This window comes from Triturus cristatus, chromosome 3_1, assembly GCF_964204655.1.
Source record: "Triturus cristatus chromosome 3_1, aTriCri1.1, whole genome shotgun sequence".
Lineage (NCBI taxonomy): Eukaryota > Metazoa > Chordata > Amphibia > Caudata > Salamandridae > Triturus > Triturus cristatus.
This window is the reverse complement of record NC_140583.1, coordinates 1,054,047,278-1,054,072,625: the sequence shown is the minus strand read 5'-3', so window position 1 is coordinate 1,054,072,625 and position 25,348 is coordinate 1,054,047,278. Positions and strand designations below refer to the sequence as shown.

Sequence of the window (25,348 nt, the reverse complement as noted above, 5' to 3'; positions counted from 1 at the left end):
GAGACCTTCAGAATAAAATTTAATTCCTACACCGGTACTACCAACCCTGTTTTAAATCACTTTTTTACATCTACATTAGTCAGGCCCCCATACCCGCACTTCACCAAACGGCTGTTGGATTGAAGATCTCCGATAAAGTGCCCCTTTTTAGGGAGCCCGTTAGGCATTGCACCGCCGGCCCGACGAGGAGCAGCCCATATGATGAAGCATGACACCTGAAAGGGTGTGTGAGGGCATTATTATCCAACAAAAGGATTACCAACTTTATACACATAGTGTATTTAGTTATATCCAGCCTTCTTGTTGACTCCTCCTTTTTTCACTTGAGGAACAGCAGGTACAACTCTTCTTGATAGTCTTACTGTTGGGGCACCTTACCTCGCTGGACCTCCCACTCCTCTGTGAGCGGAAATAGCCCCTTCTGTCCCTCCCTTTACAGTTAATTTTTAATTATGGAATGCCTATGTTCTTTGAGCAAGGCTCCACCTAGTTGTATATGCTTTACGGTGAAGAGGTCAATCTGAGACTTCCAACTTAGATTGTCACTAAAAGTGACCCCCAGATAGGTGAAAGTAGATGTCTGTTCCAGAGTGGCTCCTCCCATTTCAACCCTTGCTTTTACTGGTCTAGCACCACGAAGAACCATAAACTTGGTCTTCCCCACATTTACCTCAAGCTCATGTTCGCGGCACAACAACTCAAAACGGGACAGTGCTAACTGTAACCCCTGTCGCGTCTTAGAAATTAAAAGAGTGTCATCCGCGAACATGAGCAAGGGGACTTTCATACCAGCAATGGAGGGTGCATCTGTCGGGAAGTTTAAAAAATAATTTATAACCCCGTTAATGAACAAGGAAAACAAGGTGGGGGCCAGTATACACCCTTGTCTTACCCCTTTGGACACCTCAAATCTTGTTGTCACCTCCCCTGGTTTTCCCCAGTGAACCTGGGCGTATGTATGTTCATGCAGATTAATCAACAGCCTCAACAGTTCTGGCGGCATAGCCATCTCCCGGAGGACTTCGCACAGTTTGGGCCTTGGCACAAAATTGAATGCAGACCTTAGGTCCACAAAGGCTGCAAAAAGCATGCCACCCCCAAGATATACTTCCTTACAATATAAGAGAATGAACCTGAAAGCTTGGTCGAGGGATCAGACATGCGTCCGAAAACCCGCCTGTAATGGCGTTAGTATATCAGTTTCGGACATCCAACTCTGAATACGACCCAATAGCAAACGAGCTATAATTTTTTGAACTGCATCTATAAGGCTAATCGGGCGATAGTTGGCCGGGGCAGAGCGATCACCTTTCTTATAGATCGGCAATATCTCTGCCCCGAACCAAGAATCCGGAACCGATGCTCCACTGGCCAGGGCATTAGCTAGGCTGGTTAAATAGGGGACCCATAGGTCCTGCTCCTGCTTAAATAAATCTGCGGGAATACAATCGGGTCCCGGAGCTTTACCACTCGGAAGAGATTTCAAAATTGACTTTACCTCACTGGGAGCAAACTGTAGAACTTCTTCACCACTAAATGACCAAGTTACTGCTTCTAACCTGTCCCTAGACTTAAACTGGTTTTCAAAAAAGCTAACCCACTGTTCGGGTTCAACATGAGTAGCCGAGGTCATATCCTACGGGTACCTGCCCCATTTAAGGAGGTGCCAAAATTGGCACATATTTCTACCCTCACACACCTCGTATAGCTCCCTCCAACGAGTTTCATCCCAGTTTTTCTTTGCTTTTGTTTGGGCAGTTTTGTATGCAACTCTACATCTCCTAATGGTTACTGGTAACCTAGATTTAATAGCTGTTAACAAAGCTTTATGGGTCTGTCTACAACTTACATCATACCAGGAATTTTCCCTCAGGAGATTAGTTTTACCATTAACAGGAATGCTTTTAATGAAGAGAGATTTAAGCCCCACAAATAATTCACTATGGATACTCGGGATAATACAATTAATCCCTTCCTCGGACTCACATCTGGTCAGTTTATGCATGGCTATACTAACCAAATTCCCAATAGCAGCCCGTGTATTCACATTAGAAGCTATCTTTGGCCAACGAACCCTTCTCTGGTCATTAGTTAGCATAACTTGCGCTTGCACAATACTAGCATCATCGATGGGGGAACCAATAAAACTGCTATCAGATAAAGACAACGTCAGGGGGTTGTGGTCACTTTCTAACCTATCAGTCACCACCATATCTATGTTAGCCGGCCACAATTCCCGATTAACCAGAATATAATCTATTCTACTCCCACTTCTGCCATTGTCGAAAGTCATCTTCCCAGACCTGTCCGATTTCGTTCTGCCATTAGCAGCCCTCAAACCCTTTTCAAGGCACAATCCCTTCACGTGTAAGGCCGCTTGGGTCCATTTCTTTATGGGTTTTAGTTCCAACTGAGGGATTCCCCACACGGAGTCCTCAACCTCAGACAGTTTCCCGTCATCATCGCCCAAAGGCTCAAAACAGGTGTTAATATCACCTGCCACCACCCTATGACCATCTATGGGCTCAGTGCTAAGTAATTGCTCCAGAAGAAAAACTGTCGGGGAACACTTACCTCCTGGAAGACCCCTCACATAGATATTTATGATAAGGATGTTAAGACCCCTTGTGGAGGTAACCCTGATGACCAGGATATCAGGGTTATCGATCGGAACTTCCACTACTGTAATACCCTCACATTGAAGTAATTCAAAAACCCTACACGAAATATAGGATCTACCGCCCAGGTCTCCTGAAAGCACCATGTATCCACCTGGTCGACAAAAACCACCCAATCGGGTACAGCCAACCTGGATTGTAACCCGGCTATATTCTAGGAGAGATCGTAACATTGTGGCAACCAATTTTTGTATTTGCCACCTGATTAGCCAGGTTAGAAGGGGAAACAGGACAGACACTGGGTAAACCTTCATATGTAGGCCATAAAATTGATTCCTCTCCTTGGGCCATTGGATTTACTTGAACAAGTAACTCCCGACATGATGGTACTAGACCCCTATTACCACAGGCCGAGGGAGGACAATGCTATCCCTCAGTCAGTCGTTATCCTCCAGGGTAGATAAGGCGGAAAATCGATTATGTGTCATAATAGGCTGCAGACCCTGCTGGGGAGCACTGTGCGGGGCCCAGTGCTGTCTGTTGAACATGGCCCTTGCTGGTCTATAAAAATAACCTAGGGGTAGAATCATAATCTCACTGGGGGTGGGAGCATAATGGGAGGCCATATCTAGTATATGTTCTACCAGTAGCGGGGACCTAAAGCTCAGTACCACACAATACCCTGCCAATGACTTTTGGGAATAACCAACCCAATTCACCCGCCTAACCAGTTTAAATTCCTCAAACAACGTTTTACTGGCCCCAAATTTTTTCCCAAGACAGTACAGGGCTTTGTTTTTAAGATTAGACCAGTGCTCCCTAGACCCTTCTGGAAGTGTTGGAACGTTAGCTAGAATAACTGTATAGGGTGTGGCTTCCGGGGAAAGATGTAAACTTGATATCGCATCAGGGCCCTCTGTAACTTGGGCAACAGACCTTAACCTATTCCCCACTGACTGCTGTTCGGTCGACGGCCTACTACCAATATTGGGAGGGACCATAGACCGATTTGGGAGTTCCTTGATCACTAAGGGATCATGAGGGTTATCTGCTTGAGGACTTGGGGCATAGTGTCTATTAATAGCCCCTTCACCAGTGTAGCTAGCCACTATCTTGGGATTCGACTAGAGTAATGATGCGGCTAAAGATTGTTTATTTGTCAAGCTTGCTTCGATGCAGTTAAGCCTTACCACCACAGAATCTAACTTTTCCAGGACGGGTTGTATGAGGGATACTAACTGTTCCCTAAGTAGAGAACATAAAAGCTCGAAGTTATGCTGGGCCATAGGTTGCGATGGTGTGGTGCCTACAGGGGCAATAGGGTTCCCATGGAATTGAGCCCCTATGTTACCGGAAGCAGCCTTAGGAGCACTTTTTTTACTAGGACCTCGTCCTTTCCTTTTCTTACAGGGCGGTTCGCTGGCTTTGGCTCAAGTAACTTTTTGTTTACCCCGTGTGGTTACCATAGCTGGGCTAGAGGGGCTACTTACAATTAAAGAGGAGTCTGTAATCCCAGACCTAGATGTTAAACATACAGGTCCCGTCGGGGAACAATTACCCGCCCGATTATTCTTTATGTTATCCTGTACATCAAAAGGCTGTGCACAAGGTAATATTAGGGTTGGTTCCAGGGATAGCCTTCGCTCCACGGCTAATATCTTCTGGTTAATTGCTGTTTCTGCCCTAGTTAAATAATCGTCAAGAGTCCCCACCATCCTGCCCTCAGCCTTTCTCTTACTCATATCAAGAGATTACTTGCCACCTAGGAAGCCTGTATTTAAATAAACAAATACCCCACAAATTATACAGAATAGATTTGTAAATCCCTACAACGTCCAAACTAACCACCGGATCCAAGGGCCAAGAGAGAGGGCCCAGCCCGGCCTCAAACGGTCACTGACGGGCAAGGACGGGCCCGCCCTTGGCCCGGGCTTAGCCCGGGCGCCGCCCGCGCGCGTCCCGCGCTGCGGGGGGAGAGGCGGCGCTTTATAGCGCATTGCTCTCGCCTCCCCCTCAGGTGGTACAGCAGTGCTGAGGCTTGTGGGATTTGTAGTCCCCTTACTGATCACAGGTGTGCAGGTGAGCGATTACAGGTCGCTGAAGAAGGAAGACAGTCTATCGGCCCCGGGACTCCTGTCCCACCGGGGTAGAAACGTTGCAAGAGGGAAAGGCAAGCCAAGGGTCTATAAGAGCTGGATTGCATATTATGGACTTGCTGAGGATGATGATGAGGTTGCTGTGCCCGTTTTAAATTACACTGTGAAATCTATGATAATTAAATATGTCAAAATGATCATGATGTGTCGATGACATCCCTCTCGCTCTTATTGTTTGATAATGTAGGAGCTTTAATGTAGTTTTGTCCCTAACACCGTGTTACTATGTCTAAAAGGTGTACCCACTGGTAACCCTCGTTACACTTTATGAAACCCAATAAAATCTTTTTTTTATTGTAATATAGAATACCTATATGTGGCTGTGAGAATACACACAAGACACTAAATAAGTACATTATCAATCAATGACAGTTGTTATTCAATTTAACATTCCCTTTTTATATTTTAGGGGCAGACGTTGGCACTGGCCTAGTGATTTTTGCACATGCTCCACTTCCTTCTTTTGAAGTCAATTTTTTTAACCTATTTTGGGAATCTAGCAATCTCTACAGCCAATAAATGCAACGCATGTTTCCCCCTCCTAGTTCTAGGTCAATACATTTCAAAACTCTTCTATGGCACATGCGATGGGTCTTTGTCTCAACAGGTCTGCCTACACTGTATTCCAAATGGATGGGATAGTCTTAAGGACACAGTTTTAGTTATTTAGAAACATTCACTATATAATCGGTCTTGAGCACACTTGTCTTTCACCAATTGGCCTATGAATGTAAATGAAGCGCTGATGATTCCTAAGATTTCTATCTGGGACGGTTTCTGACCAAAAATGTACATGTACAGCACTGTATAATAATAAACATACTCCCCATTTAGTATGATGAATAAGAGATGGAATAAATGGATATACTATGCACTGTTTACCATATATTCCTGAGGTGAGGAATTCAATTTGTGGCTAGCATTCATTTCTATGGATACACTAAGTTTAAGTTGTGCGCCATGGCAAGTTGTTTGTGGTAGGATGACCAGCATGCAAAGAAAAGCCAATACTTTTCAGAGGGCTTCTAATTCTTTTGGATAATGTAGTGCCATTTGCTTTTGTGTCAACAATCTCGAGAATTCTCAGAGCTTCTACTTTCGATGGCATACATTTGCTACAGAATTAAGAAAGATAAATGCTAGGAGCCAAGTGTTAGCCTTTAACTGTGTGATGAATATCTGTATTATAGTGTCTCATTATATGCTACTTATTGTATTAAGAGGCTACATTTCACCAAGTCTCCTACAAGGGTAGGAAAGGTTTAGTTCACATGCACCTGGTGGCAATAGTAATTGCTGATGCCAGGCATAGAGCTCTTGCATAAAAAATCTGTTCACCATTAAGAAGCTTCAAGTTCAGATGTGGGTCAACAGTTGACAAAAACCAAGCTTTAAAGTTGAGGTTCTATGTGCAAAGGGGTCTTTAGACCGAGATATAGGACACAATAATTGTTTTATCTGTGAGCAATGAGGTATTAAATGTAGAGAGCTAAGAGTTTGAAAAAAAAAAAAAGATTTCAGCCTTATAGCTCCCCTTAAACTTCGCAGCATGCGTACCTTGTTTCTCCAAATGTGGGCAGGTGGTGATTTTGGCTTTGACTGAATATATCATCTGAACACACGGCTTAAATCCCTAGGTATTGACCGGTGCCCCTTTTTTCAAATTCTAATTCTAAAGGCCTTGGAATCAAATTGAACTGTTAATTTGTATTTGGTAAGTGCTGAACAGACCAATTATTTGAGTAAGAGGAAGACTTAGTGTAGTTCAATTCCTGAATTTTTGAAGCCAACAATATCAGGTGCTACCTAGGAAGTGTTATGGTACTGACACCTCAGCTGGAACTTCAAAGTGTCGAATATCTGAATAGTTTATTGGCAATGATGCAAGAGTGACTACGATTAAGGTAGTGTTCCCTTTTCTACACAGCAGGTTTATAGTCATCACAGAGCAGGACTTCCAAATCCAAGTTTGAGTTACCACCAAACAACTGAGGTCAGAACTAGTAGATATCCATAAAGCCCAAAAGGTTACCAACTTTTCTCCTCTCTTGCAGAGTTATGCTCTGGTTAGTCCAAGTATTAGGTGTCAGAAAACTGTCAGAGACTATCTCTTAGCCAGGTGGTATATACAGATCGCTGTCTCATACCTCACAGAACAAGTTACTAATCTTTAGTAATGCAACTTACGATGGATCCGCTTATCCAATGGCAGATTCCTTACCTAGTGACCACCTCCAGGTGCCAGACTGGATCCAGAAAACTCAAAAGCAGTTCTCCTACATACTGGTAGTAAGGGCCAAGCGACTCTGCGTCAATGCTGTTCTGCATCAGCAGTGACGAACAAAGCCACATATAAGCGACACTCATATGCGCTGACATCAGTTTCAGACACTGTGTTCATAGGCGAATTAGAAAAAAACCTGTACAGATTCCTAAGTTGGGATCTTTTCAGATGGAAGAAACCATACCACAGAAAGAGGATGCTTGAGGACAGTAAGGAAACATCGGTTAGCATATCCATCAAAAATACATTACATTTGGTACATACCTAAGCAGTACCTCCCAAGGTGGTAGTTCAGTGGAATGGCTCAGACTAATAAGTCCTGTAGGACTGAGCGGGCAATATGCCAATCTCAACAGACCTTACTGTTAAGACAGTAGTGCTTAATTAATGTGTGCACGGATGCATGCGTAGCTGTCTGACAGATTTCCAGGACAGACTCTACGCGTGCCCAAGCTGTGGTGGCAGCTTTGGCTCTAGTGATAGAGCCTTCAAACCTTCATGGGGCTGAGTCTAAGCCAATTCTCAGCAGATCTTAATGCAGAGGCTATCCATCAACAGATAGTCAGTTTCGTACTGCCTTGCCCTTCAACCAGAACAGCCAACAAACAGCTGATCATCCACCCAATATTCTTTGGTACGATTAATTTAAATGCCAAGTTTACTCTTGGGGGTACAAATGATGGAGTGTCTTACTCTTTCGAGGAATAAGGCGGAGCAAAGAAGGTCAGGAGGGAGATGGTTTGTCTAACATGACAAAGCATGCCCTCTTTCAGGTAGGAATGCAGCTCATGCCCCTAACATCAGTTTCTCCACAAGCAAAGGTGGTATAGGGAGGCCTCACCGTTATCTCAAAAACAGAAAGGCAGAGAGTGCAGACAGGCAACCCTTAACTGTGACCTGAGCAAGACATTGCTGGGCCTTAACAAAGCAAACATAAACACAGAACAGTTTTACCAGCAATGGAGCCAAATAAAGGGTTATGTCCCCAAGCCACAGACTTGTCCTAGCAACCTGCATACACAGATTTTGTGGAAGGGTGTTTGGCTGCCAAGATGACATAAAGGACGTCGGGAGGAAGATGCAAGGAGATTGACTGTTACTATTCAATCTCCAGGCACAGAGGTGCAGGTTGCTATGGCTCTGGCACATGCCCTGCTGCAACAGAATGACCCTTCCAAAGAAGCAACCTGATCAGAGAGCAGTTGCTCAAGTCCATAAGTTCAAGGTACCATACTCACCTGGTCCAGTACACAGCCACTAAGATTATTTGAGACCAGCCATTCCTGATCTTCGTGAGAACTCAGGGCAGGAGAGATAGTGTCTCCGAGAGAAAGTCTCCACTCTAGGTGGAATGCACTGCCGGGGGGGGAAGCCTTCGTGGAAACTCCAACGTGCAAAAGTGTTGACACTGAAAGTTTTCGAAGGTGGCAAAGAGATCGAGCCAGGGTTCTCTACTTTGTTGGAAGATGCCCGGTGCCATCTCCGGGTGTTGGTACCATTCGTCATTCGTTAAATGCTGCCAGATGAGTTGGTCCACGGTGGTGACTAAAGATCCCTCCAGGTGGTGTACCATCAGGGAATTACCTTGACAATTCCGCTAACTCTAGAGGTGCAGGACCTATTGGAACAGGACCAATGACCTACTCCCACCTTGCTTGTAGCACTAACAAATGGGGTGCATGAAAAAGGGATACATGCTAAGGCCCTTCAATGGTTGAGCTCATTCCTATGTAATAGAACTCAAACTGTACAGCTAGGTACTTTTTTGCCACTCCAAAAAACCTCACATTTGGAACACATCCTGGTGGCCCCACTCTTTGGGCAGGGCGCCAGCTCCAAAGCAGTGCGTCAAAAACCTGAGCATCATCATTGACAACACCTTATCAATGAAAGACCATGTGCGGATCCTGTGTGGTAGAAGCTTCGCCACCCTGAAGCTCCTAAAAAGGCTATTCCCTTGGATCCCACTGGAAAGCAGGAGGACCTTTACATAGGCACTGCTTGTCAGCAGGCTGGATTACGGAAATGCACTTTGTCGGCATGCCAGATTACCTTTTTAAACATCTGCAGGTCATACAGAATGCAGCGGCTAGACTAGTGTGCAATGAGGGCAGATACAGTTCTGCAACAAAATGCCTGAAGCAACTTCACTGGCTGTCCATGCGCCAGAGAGCGTGTTTTAAACTTCTAGGACATGCCCATAGGGCACTTTATTACACAGACGCCAAGATTCTCCAGAACGGAATCAAATTTTATGTCCCACCCAGATGCCTAAGGTCATGCTCCTCAGCATTAGCTGAGACCAAAAAAATCAGTAAGAGTAGGACAGGTGGACGCACTTTTTCGTACCTTGCAGCACTTTATTGGAACAAGCTTCCACTGGAGTTACGACTAACTGAAGAACACATGCCGTTCAGGAAGAAACTCAAAACATATCTATTTCCCTAGCACTGCCGTTTTTTTTTGCCCTCAAACTAAAATAACCTGACTCATCACTCTCCAGCTACAGCCAGCGCCGTGATATAACAGTGGGATGAATGTCGCGCTTTATAAATAAATAAATTGTCTGTGAGCACCTGCACCAGCAGTCTCTTGATGGAGGGCAAGAAGGTCTTCAACACCAAGTGAACGGCCTGCAACTCCAGTAAACTAAAGAGACCTCTAACCTTGATCTCTCCCAGATGGCCTATCCTACCCAGTAGTGATGAGTCTATCACCACAGTCATCTCTGGGTGAGGTAGGGAGAGGGGTCAGCCACCAGTGCAAATCTTTTGCAGCCTCCTCAGCCATGTGGATGGAATCTGGCATGTACATCTTGTGTTGGGCCTACTGAGACTTTAGATCCCCCTGCAGAGCCCGCATATGCCATTTGATATGGTCGTTGGGCAGGATGCTGGTGGCTAGCAGACAAAGAGGCCTCAGAGCCATCCATAATGAGACGCAAGACAGATGATGAAACATCAGGATCATAGCCTGAATGTCCTGGACTTGTTGGCCTGGAGTAAAGGCTCAGAAGAACACTCTATCCAGGATGGTTCCAGTGAAGTGAAACTTCTACGAAGAAGTTATGTGTGACTTCGGTTCATTGAGATTACCAACGATGCCAAGAGGTTCGCCATTGTCTGGAGGTGATCTGCAACCGACTGTGGTGAACCCATCTTCAACAGTCGGTCATTGAGGAAGGGGAAGGCTGGTATCTCCCCACCTCCAAAGGACGGGCAGTAATCACCCTTATCTTTGTAAACTTCTGAGGGGCATTAGTAACGCCAAAGGGGAGCATGGTAAACTGAAAGTGCTCGTTGTCCACCTTGAACAACAGGTTTTATCTAGGGTGCTTTTTTTTCCAAAACCTATTCTGCAGGCCCAGTGCAACAATCAAATCACCCAGATCCAGGAAAGAAAAAACTTGGACCAGGGTGAGTATCTTGAATTTCTCTTTGCACAAGAAGGCGTTGATAGGACGAAGATCTAGGACAGGGCAGAGGCCTCCGTCCTTCTTCGGCAAAAGGAAGTAGCGGGAATAACTATTTATCCCCACTGCCAAGGTGGTAACTATCGATATAGAGCTTTGCTTTCCATTCACAGGTGGCTTTTGGATTACTTTGGGTGCAGTCAGTGCAGGCCTTGGAGTTGGGCGTCAAAACCAAGAACCGGAGGCACACCACGTGAAGTCGGTCACAGACATCTGCTAGAAAACAGTTCCTACAAGGTTTAAATCCTGCCATTTTAGGTGGAGAGTCTTCTCTTGCACTTACATTTTTTCAAGAAATCTCTACATAGAGTGAAGACACAAGGAGCGGAGCTCCTGATCTGCGTCTGAAGGCAAAGAAGGAAAGAAATGACATCAGCTCACAGGGGTCACACTTTTATGTGGCTAGGTTTGTCACTTCCAGAGTGGAACGGCCTTGATGCATGGCGCTACCTACCAGCGCGCAGGAGCACTGCTTTGAGCTGTCTCATGTTCAGATCCTGTATCATTACACAGAATATTTGAACAATGCTTCTTGTTTAAAAAAAAAAAATATATATATATATATATATATATATATATATATATATATATATATATATATATATAAGCTCACTGCTACTTCTTCCTATGAGAGGGAGCACATGAAATCATCTTCTCTAGTATCCATATTTCACCTGCCACACTTATGAGCAGTGTGTGCATTATAGAGAGGACATTTTCCATCTCTATTTGTTAGTGTGAATTTGAAAATATAGCAATCCATACACATATGCATTAGCTGTACAAAAAGAAGATAGAGTGTGTACTAGGTCACATACTTGCACTTTATACGCACAATCATGTTAACAATAAACAAGGCTTGCATAGTGTACAATGTGAAAAATATATATAGAAGCCTCGCCATACATCACCCATAAGGGACCATGATTTTGAGCTTGAATTTCAGGAATGGTCAAGTTTAACAATCAGAACAATACAACCAAAAATATTCCCGAAAATCTCTCTATTCAGTTGGGGGCGGGGGATACTTATACTGAAAAACATATAAAAACAGGAAAACGTCTCCTGATGGAAGAACTTAAGAGTATTCTCAAACAATTTCTAAGCTTGATGTGGGAGATCCACAGAATGTGTCAGTATTCCCAATAGGTTTCAAATACTGTGCACCTGCAAGATGGCTTAAAGTGTGCTGGAACAGAATACTATTGAATACAGCACAAAGCAAAAGAAAGGAAATGCTTGCTTTTGCGACCAAATCAAGGAACTGCTTCAGATAAGTCAATGTTAGATACTGACTGCAAAAAACAATAGTATAGGATCAGAATCTGAAAGTGAAAAGCAGCAGTATATCCTCTAAATGCCACAAATTTGGAGGGAAGGATATTTCACCTATGCAATCAGCCAACTGGTAACACTGAAGAATACATTGTTAGACCTGCCAGCCCTTTGGCTGTCCCCTCCTCATTTTTTCTTCCTTTACCCTCTAATTTTTCTGTCCACTAGTTTTTTTTGGTGTTGACTTAGAGGCTCTGGGTGCCCCATCATCACTAATTGATGGTGTGGCGCAAGGCGCTTCCCTAAAATGGAGGGATGGAGAGAGCTCCTCCACAAAATGGTGGCCTAAACTGTCACCTTAGAACCTGGGCCATACGCTGGCATGAGGAGTTCCATAACCTTCTGGGCCACTCTAGCCAGTCAGGGCCCAGGCTATATATAGAGGTGAGGTGCGACGGCCATTTTGAGTGAACTGAGGTAGTCAGGAGTAAGGCACCTGAGTGGGGAGGTAGGAGCGCCAGAGGGAGGGAGCTGACTGTTCTTAGGGCCTGCTTCTTCTCCCCCCTCGGTTGACACCACCCCCTACCACGTGACCTAGCCCTGCCTTCAGCCTCTGACCCTGGGATCACGTCAACTTTTTGTGCTCCCCGCCTAGTCAGGACCCCTGAAGAGAACTGGTGAAGAGAGTGACCATTTCTGACCTTATCCACCATTTTCCTGACTGTGCTTGGGTCCCCCCCCATCTTGTTCCACCACTGGCGTGTGGCCTGCCGCATTCCAACCAACCTGTCCTGAGCCTGGGCGTCGCTGTGAGTAGACAGGGGGCGCTAGGCGCCGAACACTTCGCCACCCCCGAACTGCAGGCCACCCCTTAATTTGTGCCACCCCTGTCGGGGCTGTCCCAGAGAATAGCTCACCGCTGCGGCCCAGGGCCGGAAAGATCGCCCCCATAGTCATCGGGGCCCGTGGAGAAGCCCAGGGCCCCATCGCTGCAGTCGGAAGGCAGGAAAGCCCACTGGAACCCTGCGAAGGCCTCACCAGGCCTGGAGCCATCCTGTGAGGGCTGCGCAAGGCCGTGAAGCGGATTCCCCCATCATGTGACGGGGGCGGACTGCGAGACGCCGCCCCCGCCGCCGGGTGATTTGCCGACTGGGCCACGCCCCGCAGGTCGCGCTGCATCGGCGGCTGCGGGCGCGGGCCCTGGAAGTCTGAGGGAAACTCCGGAGCCGTCTGGAGTCCTGCGGAGCCCCCACCACCTCGCCGGACCGCGCAGAGTGGACCGCTGACTGAGAGGAGGCCCGTGAGGGGCGAAAACCAGCGCAAGGGCCGAGAGAAGGCTGAGGAGAAAGGTAACCCCTGGGGGAGGCGGGCGGAAGGCCGTAGAGAGGCCCAGAGTTCGCCCCTCCCCTGGGGAGGCCCAGTGAGCCACAACATTTCCCCCTGACCTGGGACCCACCTCGCCAGCATCTCCTGCCTCTGTAGGGCTCCAGGACAAGGGAGTTTGGGGCCCGAGGACCTCGCCTCAGACGGAGAGTCCCGTTAAGGCCTTAGGTACTTGCCGGGGATAGCACTAATGAGGTACTGAGTACACCGCTAAGCGGACGGGCCACTTTTAAGGCGCTATGAAATTACCAAGTGCAGTGCTATGTTAATGACTCTATTTAAGGCGCTATGAAATTACCAAGTGCAGTGCTATGTTAATGACTCTATTTAAGGCGCTATGAAATTACCAAGTGCAGTGCTATGTTAATGACTCTATTTAAGGCGCTATGAAATTACCAAGTGCAGTGCTATGTTAATGACTCTATTTAAGGCGCTATGAAATTACCAAGTGCAGTGCTATGTTAATGACTTTATTTAAGGCACTATGAAATTACTATGTGTAGTGCTACGTAAATTACTCTATTTAAGGCGCTATGAAATTGCTATGTGCAGCGCTATGTTAATGACTCTATTTAAGGCGCTATGAAATTGCTATGTGCAGTGCTATGTTTAATGACTCTTTTTAAAGCGTTATTGAATTTGCTGTGCTGGGTTTGACCACCAGGTGGCGTGCTTGATTTCACATCAGGGCTAAGGTACTTAAGTACTGCCAATTTAACCACAACGAAATGTTTTGACCCTAATCTGGTGTAGATAAAAACTGATTGGTTTCATTTGAAAGAAAAGAGAAACCTGATAAAAGGAAAGATAAAGCTTTTCTAACTTTTATAATACGTTGGTGTAGTGTCGTTTTTAGTGGTGATACGCTGGAGTGTTGAGGTGAGTGTGATGCAAGCACGACATGTTACTCCAGAACGAGGCCTTTCCACCTGAGCCAAGCTACCCTAGGACTTTAGGTCCAACATACATGACATTCAAAATAAATGGAGTAAACCACCTTACAGAGGCAGGCAAAATGAAATGACTTCAGAGACAAAAGTGATACATAATGTGAATCACATTTGCAGCTATGATGCAAGTCTGAATAGAGAGTTGAGGTGGGTGAGTGGAGATGAGCTAAAGGGATTGTGAGCCTGTGTTATGCAAATATGCTTTCTATTCAGAAGTTACATGTAATAATGCAAAAATAAGAAAATTACTAGAAGCAATTTAGTAAGAGTTCAATAAGAACATTTACTGTGCCAACAAGAAGTCAGTTGGATTATTCATTTGAGAAATGGTACCACTATTATCAATATTGATACTCTGAATTTTTACTTTTGAGGTTATATCAATATGATGATTATATTAATATAACTAACACATATTTCATTATAGTCGGTATGAATACAATATTGGTTATAATAATAGTGAACAATATTAATAAAGTTGATGCATTAAACAAGTATACTTATAATAATGCTAATAAAATCAAATTAGACAAAGTAATTTTGGGCCAGGATGATGCAACAGTCACCTACCTAGCACATCTGTTGTGTTGATCTGCAGGATGAGCCAGCTGTGGCCATTATCAGTGTAAGAACCGAAGATGGTGAACACTGTGCTCTTCTCTCCCGGCTCAGTCAGAAGCCCATAAACGAGCACACTCTTCTTGGAAAAGGTAAACGTCTTCCAGCTCTCACCTTCATTTGTACTGTATCTGGAAGGAATTGTAAAACGATACCAAAAATTAATCTGGGGAAAAAACTTCTCAGATGTGTTTCATGCACATCAATAAAAAGATTCCGATACAAACATGACCTAACTTGGGGGTCTTCCATTGCTGGCATCTATTTGGTCTACGCAAAAACCTCTTTGCTGAGACCTTTCAAATATGACAATTGTTAAACATACAACAGCTCAGGAGAAGAGTTATGTTCACTCATGCAATTGCTCTTATGTGGACTGATGTTAATAGTCCTATCACCTGCAGCAGTAATTCACATTTACCACTAGCTCTAGTTTTTTACTGTGGCTGAGAAGGTTTTACCATGAGCTACGTCATTTCCCTTTATGTGAAGAGCAGTATTTACCTCCACTGGTAATTATAGCACAGATTCCCACTTAACCTGCATTACTTCAAGCCCCAAGTTAATCAAAAAATAATTACTAACCTAACAATATTTTTTACACATTTACTACATTTTCATGATTTTTATTTCTTCTTATCACATAAAGTAAGTTACATCTATTACAAAAACCACAACATATTTATCATACATTTCTTATACTAACAAAAGACACAAGAAAAACCATTGCCCAGTAATAAACACCACTCAACTCTTACACTTCACATACACGACATTCATAGATACTCAAACAGGCTCACAGACATCTACACCAGTGGTTTTTAACCTGTGGTCTAGGGACCCCTGGAGGTCCGCGAAACGTACTCAGGGGGCCATGACTGCTTAGACATTTAAATAATATTAACAAAATAATAAAGTGGATATAAATAAAGAAGCAAAATGTACAATTAAAATGTTAAAAACGTTTGTTAAATGTGAAGGAATTACGAATCGGAGGCTACAAACTAAGTTAGTATCCTCAGATTGATTTGTGGGAGCAGTGCAAGTGTATGTATGGACGATGAGTGGTCCCTGTGTATGATTTTTGTGGTTCAATACATCGAAATGCTTAAGTCGGGGTCCTTAGGTTCCAGAAATGAATCAGTGGGGATTTCCGGATTCCAATAATGGTTCATTGGGAATGCTCAGGTTCCAGTAATGATTAAGTGAGTGTACATAGAAGTCAAAAGGTTAAGACCCACTGACTGACAGTCTCAAAGATATCCTTAACAACCCAACATGGAGATGATTATATTTTCTTCCACAGAGGTTGCATCCTGACTGGGGAGACGCCACAAATGATCACAGTCAATGCACGTTTTGGTGGAGATATTAATTTCCAACCACCTATGCAACACCTGAGCCAGTCTATTTTTGTTCCAATATGGACATAGGGTTTGTTCTCGGTTAGCTAAAAAAACACCTTCTCATTTGAGGCAAAGGATCAGGACAACAAAAGTGCATATATTATGCTGAAAAACAGTCATGCCTACTTATATTGGATATGAAGATCCATTAGAAGTTGGTCTCCGATTCGCACCTTAGGTAGATGCAGACATGCTTACTTTTGCCCATACGGAATTCTCAATCTTCCTAATCACGTACAATACATGCACTACATGTATAATACATGCAATTTTGTTTTCCTAATCCTTTGCCTCAAAGGAGAAGGTGCTTTTTAACCAACAGAGAACAAACTCCATTTCCAGAATTATCTCTGCATCGTCTTTATCTCAATGGTGGATCATTAATGATATCTTGGAGACTGTGTGGATGATGGCTAGGAGTCTGAGTATGTATGAATGGCGTGTATGTGAGTTGTAGGAGTTGAGAGGGGTTTGTAATGACTGGGCAATGGTTTTTACTGTATCTTTTGATTGCATAAACAAATGATGAAGTAAGTGAGGGATTTCTAATATAATAATGTAATGATATACTTATAATGTAGAGTCAGTAATAATCTTTTGATTAACTTGGGCCTTGAAGTAATACAGGTTACGTGGGAATGGAATCACTTCTGCCTCACTCTTCCCATTCAGAAGACAAGGAGAGGGAGCAGGCTCCCCATTCTCATCTCAACATGTGCATTGGCAAAAGATGTTTTAAAGTACAAACAGATTAATTAACTGCTATGAATGACAGTACCTTTTCTAAGATAACATTAAAAATTGCTTTAAAAAAAACTGCTAGCGCACCTTACATAACAAGTTACACCTCTAACAGTGAAAATAGAATGTTAGGCAAGATGTGAAATGTTCCAACGTTGGTAAAAACCCTGCAAATGATAAACGAAGAGGGTCTGTACTGCAAAAGGCCTTTTTAATAGTGTGTAAAAGCTCTTTAATGATACAGAACAGTTTTGCAACTGGTAAAAAGGCTTGCCAAGTCTTTACCAATGCAAACAGGAAAGGCTGTGAAAGGGGCTTTCTCTTCCTACTTGAAATTCAGAAAAGAATGAACCAATGGTTTGTGACCCAAATTGCTATCATAAAACATTAATCAATCAATGACTTCCTGTGGTGGGTTGCTAAGCTAGTCCCCAGACTACAGCTTTCCCTTTGGTAATCATGCAGGAGGCAATGCCTCGCCAGCATTATTTTTTCTTCAAACACAAAACCTGTTCACTTATTGGACACAGGTTGCTTTACATTTTTTTTAACCATATACAAAAGCAAATACAGGGGACAGAGGTCTACTGTACCTTGCAGGCCCCCATTCCTTCTTGGCATGACTGAATTAATTAGATGACAACTTACTTTAGCTGGTTCGTCTCGGTCCCCTGAGCAATAGCCATCAGGATACCTCCGTGATCACCCCATGCATAGTAGTGGGGTCCATGCAGTGCCTAGACAAACGCCCAAAATGTGAAAATAACAGTGAAAAGATACTACAGAAATATAATGCACGTAGAAACCAATGACTATATATTTTAGCACTCAGACATTATTTGCTGCACTATAGAAAATCCTCCCCATTGCCCAAAGTGCATTTTTACATTTGGGCTTATATTAAACAAAATACACCCTTAAAAATGGCATTTGAAAGCTAATGCTAGTTTTTCAGACATAAAGCACAGAAAAAAGCTTCATTAGCAAGCGTTAGCACAGCCAATAGGTCTCGCTTATGTGAGAGCAATTAGCTTTGGCAATTTGATTTAGCCAGGTTGTACACTGGTGTGGCTGCTGTACAGCAAGGCTAAACATTAGGGGCAGTGTGGTATATAGGGAAGGGCAGCTCCTCTATTAGGGCAGAGGAGAGTCGCCCCACTGCTTTTTTGAACGCTGCAAGAAAGCAGAACGGTATGCCTGGTTGGTCAAGGTCGGGGAGGAGTGGCTTGTCCAATGCTGTGGGTTCTGACTGTTTGGTAACCAGTCATGCGCACTCTGCATTTTCTCTATGTAGGCTGCATGCAGCCTACATAGAGAAAATGGCCTCCCTACAGGCGCCCGGCTAGGCGCCGTCCGCACCAATCACAACACTGCCATTGCAGCGTTGTGATTGGCTTAGGGGAGGGAGAATGCCTGCTTCCTGTTCCTGCAGAGGCAGGAGAGCAGGAAAGCCGCAGGACCCGGCCAGGAGCGGAGGCGGCGCGGGACCCAGTAAGGTAAGTTTTTTTTTTTATTTCCCAAATTCCACCCCCACATGCTAACCCATGCATGACCCCTCCCCACCCTTGAGTCATGCGAGCCGTGGCTAATATTGGGTACATTGGAGTGGGGTAGATTGGAGAAGAGTGGGATGGATTTGTGTAGGCAGGAGTGGATCAAGTAGTGTGGGGTAGATTGGAGTGGTGTTGTCTAAATTAGGGTAGAGTGGTGGGGTAGATTTTCGTGAGGTGGAGGTAGAGTAATGTGGGGTCGATTGGGGCAGGGTAGATTGGAGTGGGGTGTAGTAGGGTAGATTGGGATAGAGAGGGGTAGAGTGGGGTAGAGTGGGGTAGGGTAGATTTGGGTGGAATAGGGTGGAGTGTGTTAGAATAGAGTGGGGTAGACTTGAGTGGGGTGGGGTAAAGAGTGCCGTTAGGTAGAGTTGAGTGGGGTAGATTTACATGGAGTAGATGGGAGTTGGGTAGATTGAAGTGGAGTGTGGTAGGCTGGGGTGGAGTGGGGTGGAGTGTGGTAGAGTGGGGTAAGCTGGGTGGAATGGTGTGGGATAGACTGGAGTGGATTGGGGTAGATTGTGATAGATTGGCGTGGGGAAGGACAGAGTGATGTGGAGTGAAGATTGGAGTAGGGTAGATTGTGATAGTTTGGAGTGGAGTAGAGTGGAATAGGAGGGTGGGCTGGGATAGATTGAAGTGGCCGAATTGGGGTTGGAGTGGGGTAGATTGGTGTGGAGTGAGGTGGGGTAGATTGGGGTGAATTAAGGTAGATTGGTGGGTGGAGTAGATTGAAGTGGGATAGACTGGGGTAGAATTGGGTGAAGTGGGATGGATTGGGGGAAGAGTGGAGTAGATTAGAGTGGGATAGATCAGGGTAGATTGGAGTGCTGTGGGATAGAGTGGAGAAGAGTGGGTGTATTAGAGTGCATAGATTGGGGTAGAGTGTAGTGGAGTGGGGTGGATTGGGGTAGATTTGAGTGGAGTGAGATGGATTGGAGTGGGGTAGATTGAGTGGAGTTGGGCAGATGAGAGCTGTTTGAGTGGAGTAGTTTGGAGTGGAGTGGGGTAGATTGGAATGGAGTCAGATAATTTGGAGCAGAGTTGATTTGGGTCGAGTGGGATACATTGGAATGGAGTGGGCTAGTGTGGAGTAGAGTGGGGTACATTGGGGTGAAGAGGAGTGGATTCAGGTAGATTTGATGGAGGGGCGTGGAATGGAGTGTCATTGAGTGTCCTAGAGGGTCATAGAGTGGAGGTGAGTGGAGTGGCATAGTGCGGAGTAGCATGGTGTAGTAGTGCACTGTCATTACAGACAAGACATTTCAATTGAAACGATTACATTTGCACAGACATACAGCTTTACTGTGCACAAATGATAATGTGCGGAGATGTTATCACAATGTATTGATGTGTTTTAGGATCGCAATCAAATATTTGTTTACAAAACACTTCAGAATTACAAAATAAAAAGTGCTTCATATGTACTTTCCAAATTCTGATATATTTTTAAACATCAGCACAGCTCATTTTTGTTGTGTGCTAAAAAAAAAAAAATCATATAGTCTCTCCTCCCAAACATCAGGATTGTCACATATTTTCTCACTTTGAAGTCTGAGAAAGAAAAGTAAAAACCAAACTCCCTCAAAAGACAGAGCCTGACATTGGACCTCTGTCTTTGAACGCACAGCAAATGATACAAGGTAAGAAAACCATTTAAAGGCCAGTTTACAGAAAGCTAGAACTCAGACGGATACAGTAAACAAGGAATGCTCCCCCGGGGTGGGACAAACTCAAGCTGGACAGCCCCTAAAGCAAGTACAGCCATCAAATCGAAAGCAAGCAACCGCGAAGTCCAACTCCAAAGCGAATAGTAAGCTATGAGCAAAATGCATTCCCAGGGAAGCTTTCAGAAAGCCCTCAAGTCGTCGTAAGCAAACCAGACAGCTCCTCTGTTTGGTAGGCTTCAACCTAAAAAAGAATAATGGCTGAGACATTGTGCAGACTATTTAAAGTCTGTTTTAAGTCAGGAATGCAGTGGAGACCGACAGAGGTTGAATTGGGCGAGAATGGTGAAATGGAATGGCTTGCAAGAATCCTTTGCTGAGTAGCTACCTCCATGTTACACTAAGGCACAGCAAATGGGGCGGAGAATGGCAGGTTCAATAATGGCATGGTAAAAGAGAACTGGAAGTGGGCCTGTCTAAGGGAGGGACCACTCATTGTTTCTTAGCCAAGATTGTGTTTTAAAAGGGGGTTGAAGTCTCTAGGCCGATTTAAGAGGCTAAATCACCATGCATGTAATTGTTTAAAACACCAGTAGTGCATCTTGGAACAAGATCTTTTAATATAATGTGCAATATTTCCAGTATCAAGACATAACTGAGCCTTTTATCAGGGAATTTCATGCAAGATTAGGTCATAAACAGGTGTTTTAGAAGTGCTAGATTCCGCTGTGAAAACACATACATTATGGCTTGCGGGTGCAGTTTTAAACGTCAATGGCCATGTTCGTCAACACACTGACAGGGGCCTTATAAAAAACTATTTTCCCGACGCTTCTAAACTGCATTGCACTGACTAGAGTCTCCACAGAGTTCGCTCCACTTTAATGATCCACTCTAATCAGGCTTAACTATCAAAAACAAAGCTGATAAAGTTGCTTTTCTGTAATCACAGATCACCAGCGTTGGTACCCAACTTAGAGTTTCATGGTTGAATCATTCCCTGTCACAGCAAAAGCTATTGGTGGTCAATCCTGGTGTGGCAGAGGATGCACCCTTTATATTCTAGGGTGAGGTTATGTAATACTGGTACATGTTTTATGCTTCTGCTGTGCATGGAATAGGCATTGTCCTTGTTCCGTTTTAGTACGGTCATACAGCATGTAACACAGTACACTAGATGTGATGTTCCAACATTTGAGGGCAGAAACAGAAAGTAAGGGTTGCCTCCTATGTTCTCCCATGTGCGAGAGTCAACAAATCTCAGAAATTGGCATTTTTGATCATTCTACGTATGTGCTGGCAACTTTGGGTTTGTGATATCCTCTAATTGGCGTGCCCTCTAAGGTGAACATCGTGAGTGTTAACTGCCACATCCCAAGTATGCAGAGGTCTTAAGGATATGGATACATCACTGCAGAATGCACCCATGTGGAGAGTTGAGCCTCGTGGTTTCTTTTTTCTCAACAAGTGCAATGGCTAGGGTTTATTCAATTTCATCTTTCTTTCCCTCCATAATTCAAGCATGTTAATCTATGAAAGACCTATTGCTGGAGAAAAAGTTAACTAGCCTTAAAATTCTCAAAAGGTGGTACTTTTTTTAATAATTCATAAGATTAAATATCTCCCATCAGACTAGAATTTTACTGCTGGGTGATCAGGAAGAACTAATGTCTGGGAATATATAAATGAAAGAGACCAATGCTGTAGGAACCATTCTTGTCAGGGTATGGGATAATCTAGCAGTGGAAACACCTTGACATGATCACCCTACAGGACCAGTTAGCAGTCTCAATATATAAAGTCTCAACACACTAATCTATTAGATAAACATGTAAAACAGCTGCACACATCTAGCACCAGACTGCTGAGCTAATCAAAGAATTAAGCAAAAAAACAAATTTACTAAGAACTCTAGTGGCTGCTGGTCTAACTGAGAAGCCATTTCAAAATCTGACGGGCAATAAACTCGGACGTGAAGTATCTATGCGAAAGCACAACTTCGTAACTAACTAATTTTTAAAAATATATCATCAGCACCTGCTCAGGGTTTCCACTGCGGCAACACAAGCCACGCATAATGAGACAATTTGCATCCCAAGTTCTTGAATACTCTGTCACCACATAATTAGATTGAAAGTATCCGACTACATTACTCTTCACCAAGAGTCAAAATAGTGAAAGGTCATTCACTCAATCTCTTTTTTTTTTGTTTTTTTGAGTTTTATATATCGTGAACTAGACCCGAGAAATCTGGTATCAAAGCACTTTACATGAGTACCAGTTTTGTTACAGAAGGACACATTCATTTTTGTTAGGCACAGTAAAAGTGATTTGCCCAGAATCACAGGAGGTTGAACGTCGTTGCCAAGACGCGACCCCGGTTCCCAAGCTTCGAGTTCGTCCGCTCTAGCCGTAAGGTTACATCCTCTCCTTTCTCACGCGATCTCTCTCGGATAATTTCACGCTCTGGCTTCCTATAAAATGTTCCTCATAAGCACAGATTAATCTAGAGACAATTTTATTAGCACTGTGTATTTTCAAAATTATTGCGATTCAAAGGTTTAATCCAGCAGACACGGTCTTTCACTTCAGAAACTACCCAGAGTATAGTCTTTTTTTTAAGCTAGGCTTTTGTGGTATAAACCGCCACTCATTTTTGCTAAATAAACTGAAAAAAAGCTTAACCCCTTCTAGTGTGGGTGTCGTTTACTGACCAACATCTGCACTACCTCCCCTGTACGTGTGATGGCAACTGGCAAACATTGCGCAGGACTATAAAGGACCCTCTGGCACTTAGCAATAAAGGGATTCCTGTTAATGAATTTTTTTAGCCTAAAGCATACCCCACTTGTGTGGCTGGGCTACTGCCCGCAACAAGAATGGATCAAATCAGGGTCAACGGTAGTCCTCCCAGGGCACTCCCATTGAGCTTGGTTTGACCCATTACACTCGCTAGCATTAATCAGTTACATAAAAACACCAGCAACTACAGGAAGTCGATTCAGTCTCTCTCCTATTGAAATAATAGAACCGCATTATGTACAGCGGGACAGACACGGGGTGGAGAGAGGGATCCTCCACAGTACTGCTTCAATAAGTTCTTTGTGACTGGTGGCCTTATGGTGAGCACATTGTCAGTAATCCCCAGTTTGAGGTGATTGATACATAAACTGTACCGATTTGAGGTACTTCGATCTTCCTAAAGAGGCCCACAAATTGAGTGAGGCCGAAACGCATCAGACAATATCCTTTGAAAGACCCATCGGTATAATTTAAAAAAGCAAAATGATTATACTGATGTACAAATAATGGACTGGTTTGTCAACTTGGGGAAGATTAAGCGCTTGTGACACAATACGCGAAGTGCTGTGGTGTAATATGTTGGTGCAATGCTATAAGAGAAGGGATGTCATCACTACATCCCTAACATGGGAGACATCCGTTACAACGCGGTCTTTACACCGCAATACGTTTGTAACGTGGCCATTACAACGCAAGTCGTTACGACTTGCGCTGGATGGCGCTATACACTAAGGAATAGTATGATTTAGTAATCCAACACCTTCCCTACTGTTATGTAGGCTGGAGTTGGAATAGTAAATCATACTATTCCTAAAACCAGCACCCTCCAGCACAAGTCGTTTTAACGACTTGCGTTGTAATAACTGCATTGTAGACGTATCGTGGTGTAAAGACCACAATATAACATCATACATTCCCCCAACACAGAGGTAAGTAAATCCACAACATGTCTTAGCACACACAATCTTATATAGATGCAAATAAGAACCATCCCATTATCTTTACAGTCTTCAATATTTTGGTTAATTGAGAAAGGATCCTTCTGTCAGCCAACACATGTTTCGTCAGTGGGTGTCTCACCATAAGACTTCCTTGGGATAGAAAATTAAATTAAGGGCTAATTTTACATAATTGTGTATTGCAAATATATTAAAGTTTATATACCTTGCAAAAAAAGGCTCAGTTTTCAGTGTGATGTGCCCATGTTACATTGTGGGCACTAGGCCTACTCACACAAGTGAGGTAGTATTTTTATTACGAGATATGTGGGAACACAGAATAGTAGAACATTTGTAATTACTAATTGGATTTTTCTGCATTTTGTGGCTTCCAAATATAGAGAAATGCCCTCTGAATCACATGCTAATGTGGGTACCCACAAATTCAGAGATGTATAAATGACCACTGCTCCAAAACTTAGAATGAGGTGTGCATTTAAGAAATACGTAAATTTCCTTCATACTCATTTATAATTCTTTATGTTTTACTATGTGCATTGCTTTATGCACAGTAAACAATGAAAAACCATTGTAAGGAGCATCTCAGATGTTGGCTCTGGGTACCTCGGATTCTATGACAACCTACAAACCCTATATATCTCTGCAACCAGAAAGGTCTAGTGGACATAATCGTATATTGCTTTTGTAATCGTGACAAGATGTTACAGATGAAAACATCATAGACAACCATTTTTCCTACTCATTTTTAATATTTTTTTATACCAACAGTTATTTTACTTTGGAAAACCTTAAGGGGCTCAAAGGAATGGCCCTTCCAGAATTCAGAATTTTGTCTACTTTTTGGAAATCTATAGCTTTGCCAGATAACCCATTGGTTTCACACCGGTTTCCAACACAAACTGGAAGTTGGTTAAAATGACAAAAATTTGGAAAATTTAGCTACCTCTTAGAAAAATGCAAAAACTGTGGTAAAAAAAATGGGTATTCCCTTACACCTCTGCATGTCCTTGAAAGCTGGGAAGATGGTGACTTTAGAACAGCAAACCTTTCATTGATGCAGTTTTTAGAGGGGGAAAAAGGTATTTTTGCTGCTCACTTTTTAAAAATATTTTTACCCATAAACTCAAACCTTATCTATATTTTGGATAATTTCTTAGTCCACTCTAGGGGAATCCATGAACCCTGGGTACCTTTAGAAAGCCGATGATGTTGGGGGAAACATGGTGCAAACTTGGCCTGGATAGCCTATGTGGAAAAATAAATAATGGAGGTTAAGTGCATAGCCACAAAAGGGCTTAGCAGTTAAGGAGTTAAATTAAAAATAGGACAAAACGCTGAAAACCAAGATCTCTTTGTTGCAAGTTAAACGCCCTCCTGTGCCTTGTCAGGTAGAAGGTAGACCAACAGGCTCATAACTTTTATATGTTAGATTTTTCAGCAAAAGACAGACAAAATTAAAATGTAGAA

The 25,348-nt window shown here is 43.6% G+C and overlaps 1 protein-coding gene across 1 annotated transcript in view; it reads right to left on the bottom strand.

Annotated features, from left to right (window-relative positions):
• The window catches only part of SORL1 (sortilin related receptor 1), a 744,876-nt gene that overhangs the window by 482,976 nt on the left and 236,552 nt on the right, over window positions 1-25,348 (bottom strand). The window contains exons 12-13 of the mRNA XM_085645831.1: window positions 17,552-17,640; window positions 14,709-14,887 (exon numbers count right to left, since the gene is read on the bottom strand). Coding sequence (XP_085501957.1) covers window positions 14,709-14,887; window positions 17,552-17,640 — 268 coding nt within the window. The remainder of the gene's footprint in view (window positions 1-14,708; window positions 14,888-17,551; window positions 17,641-25,348) is intronic.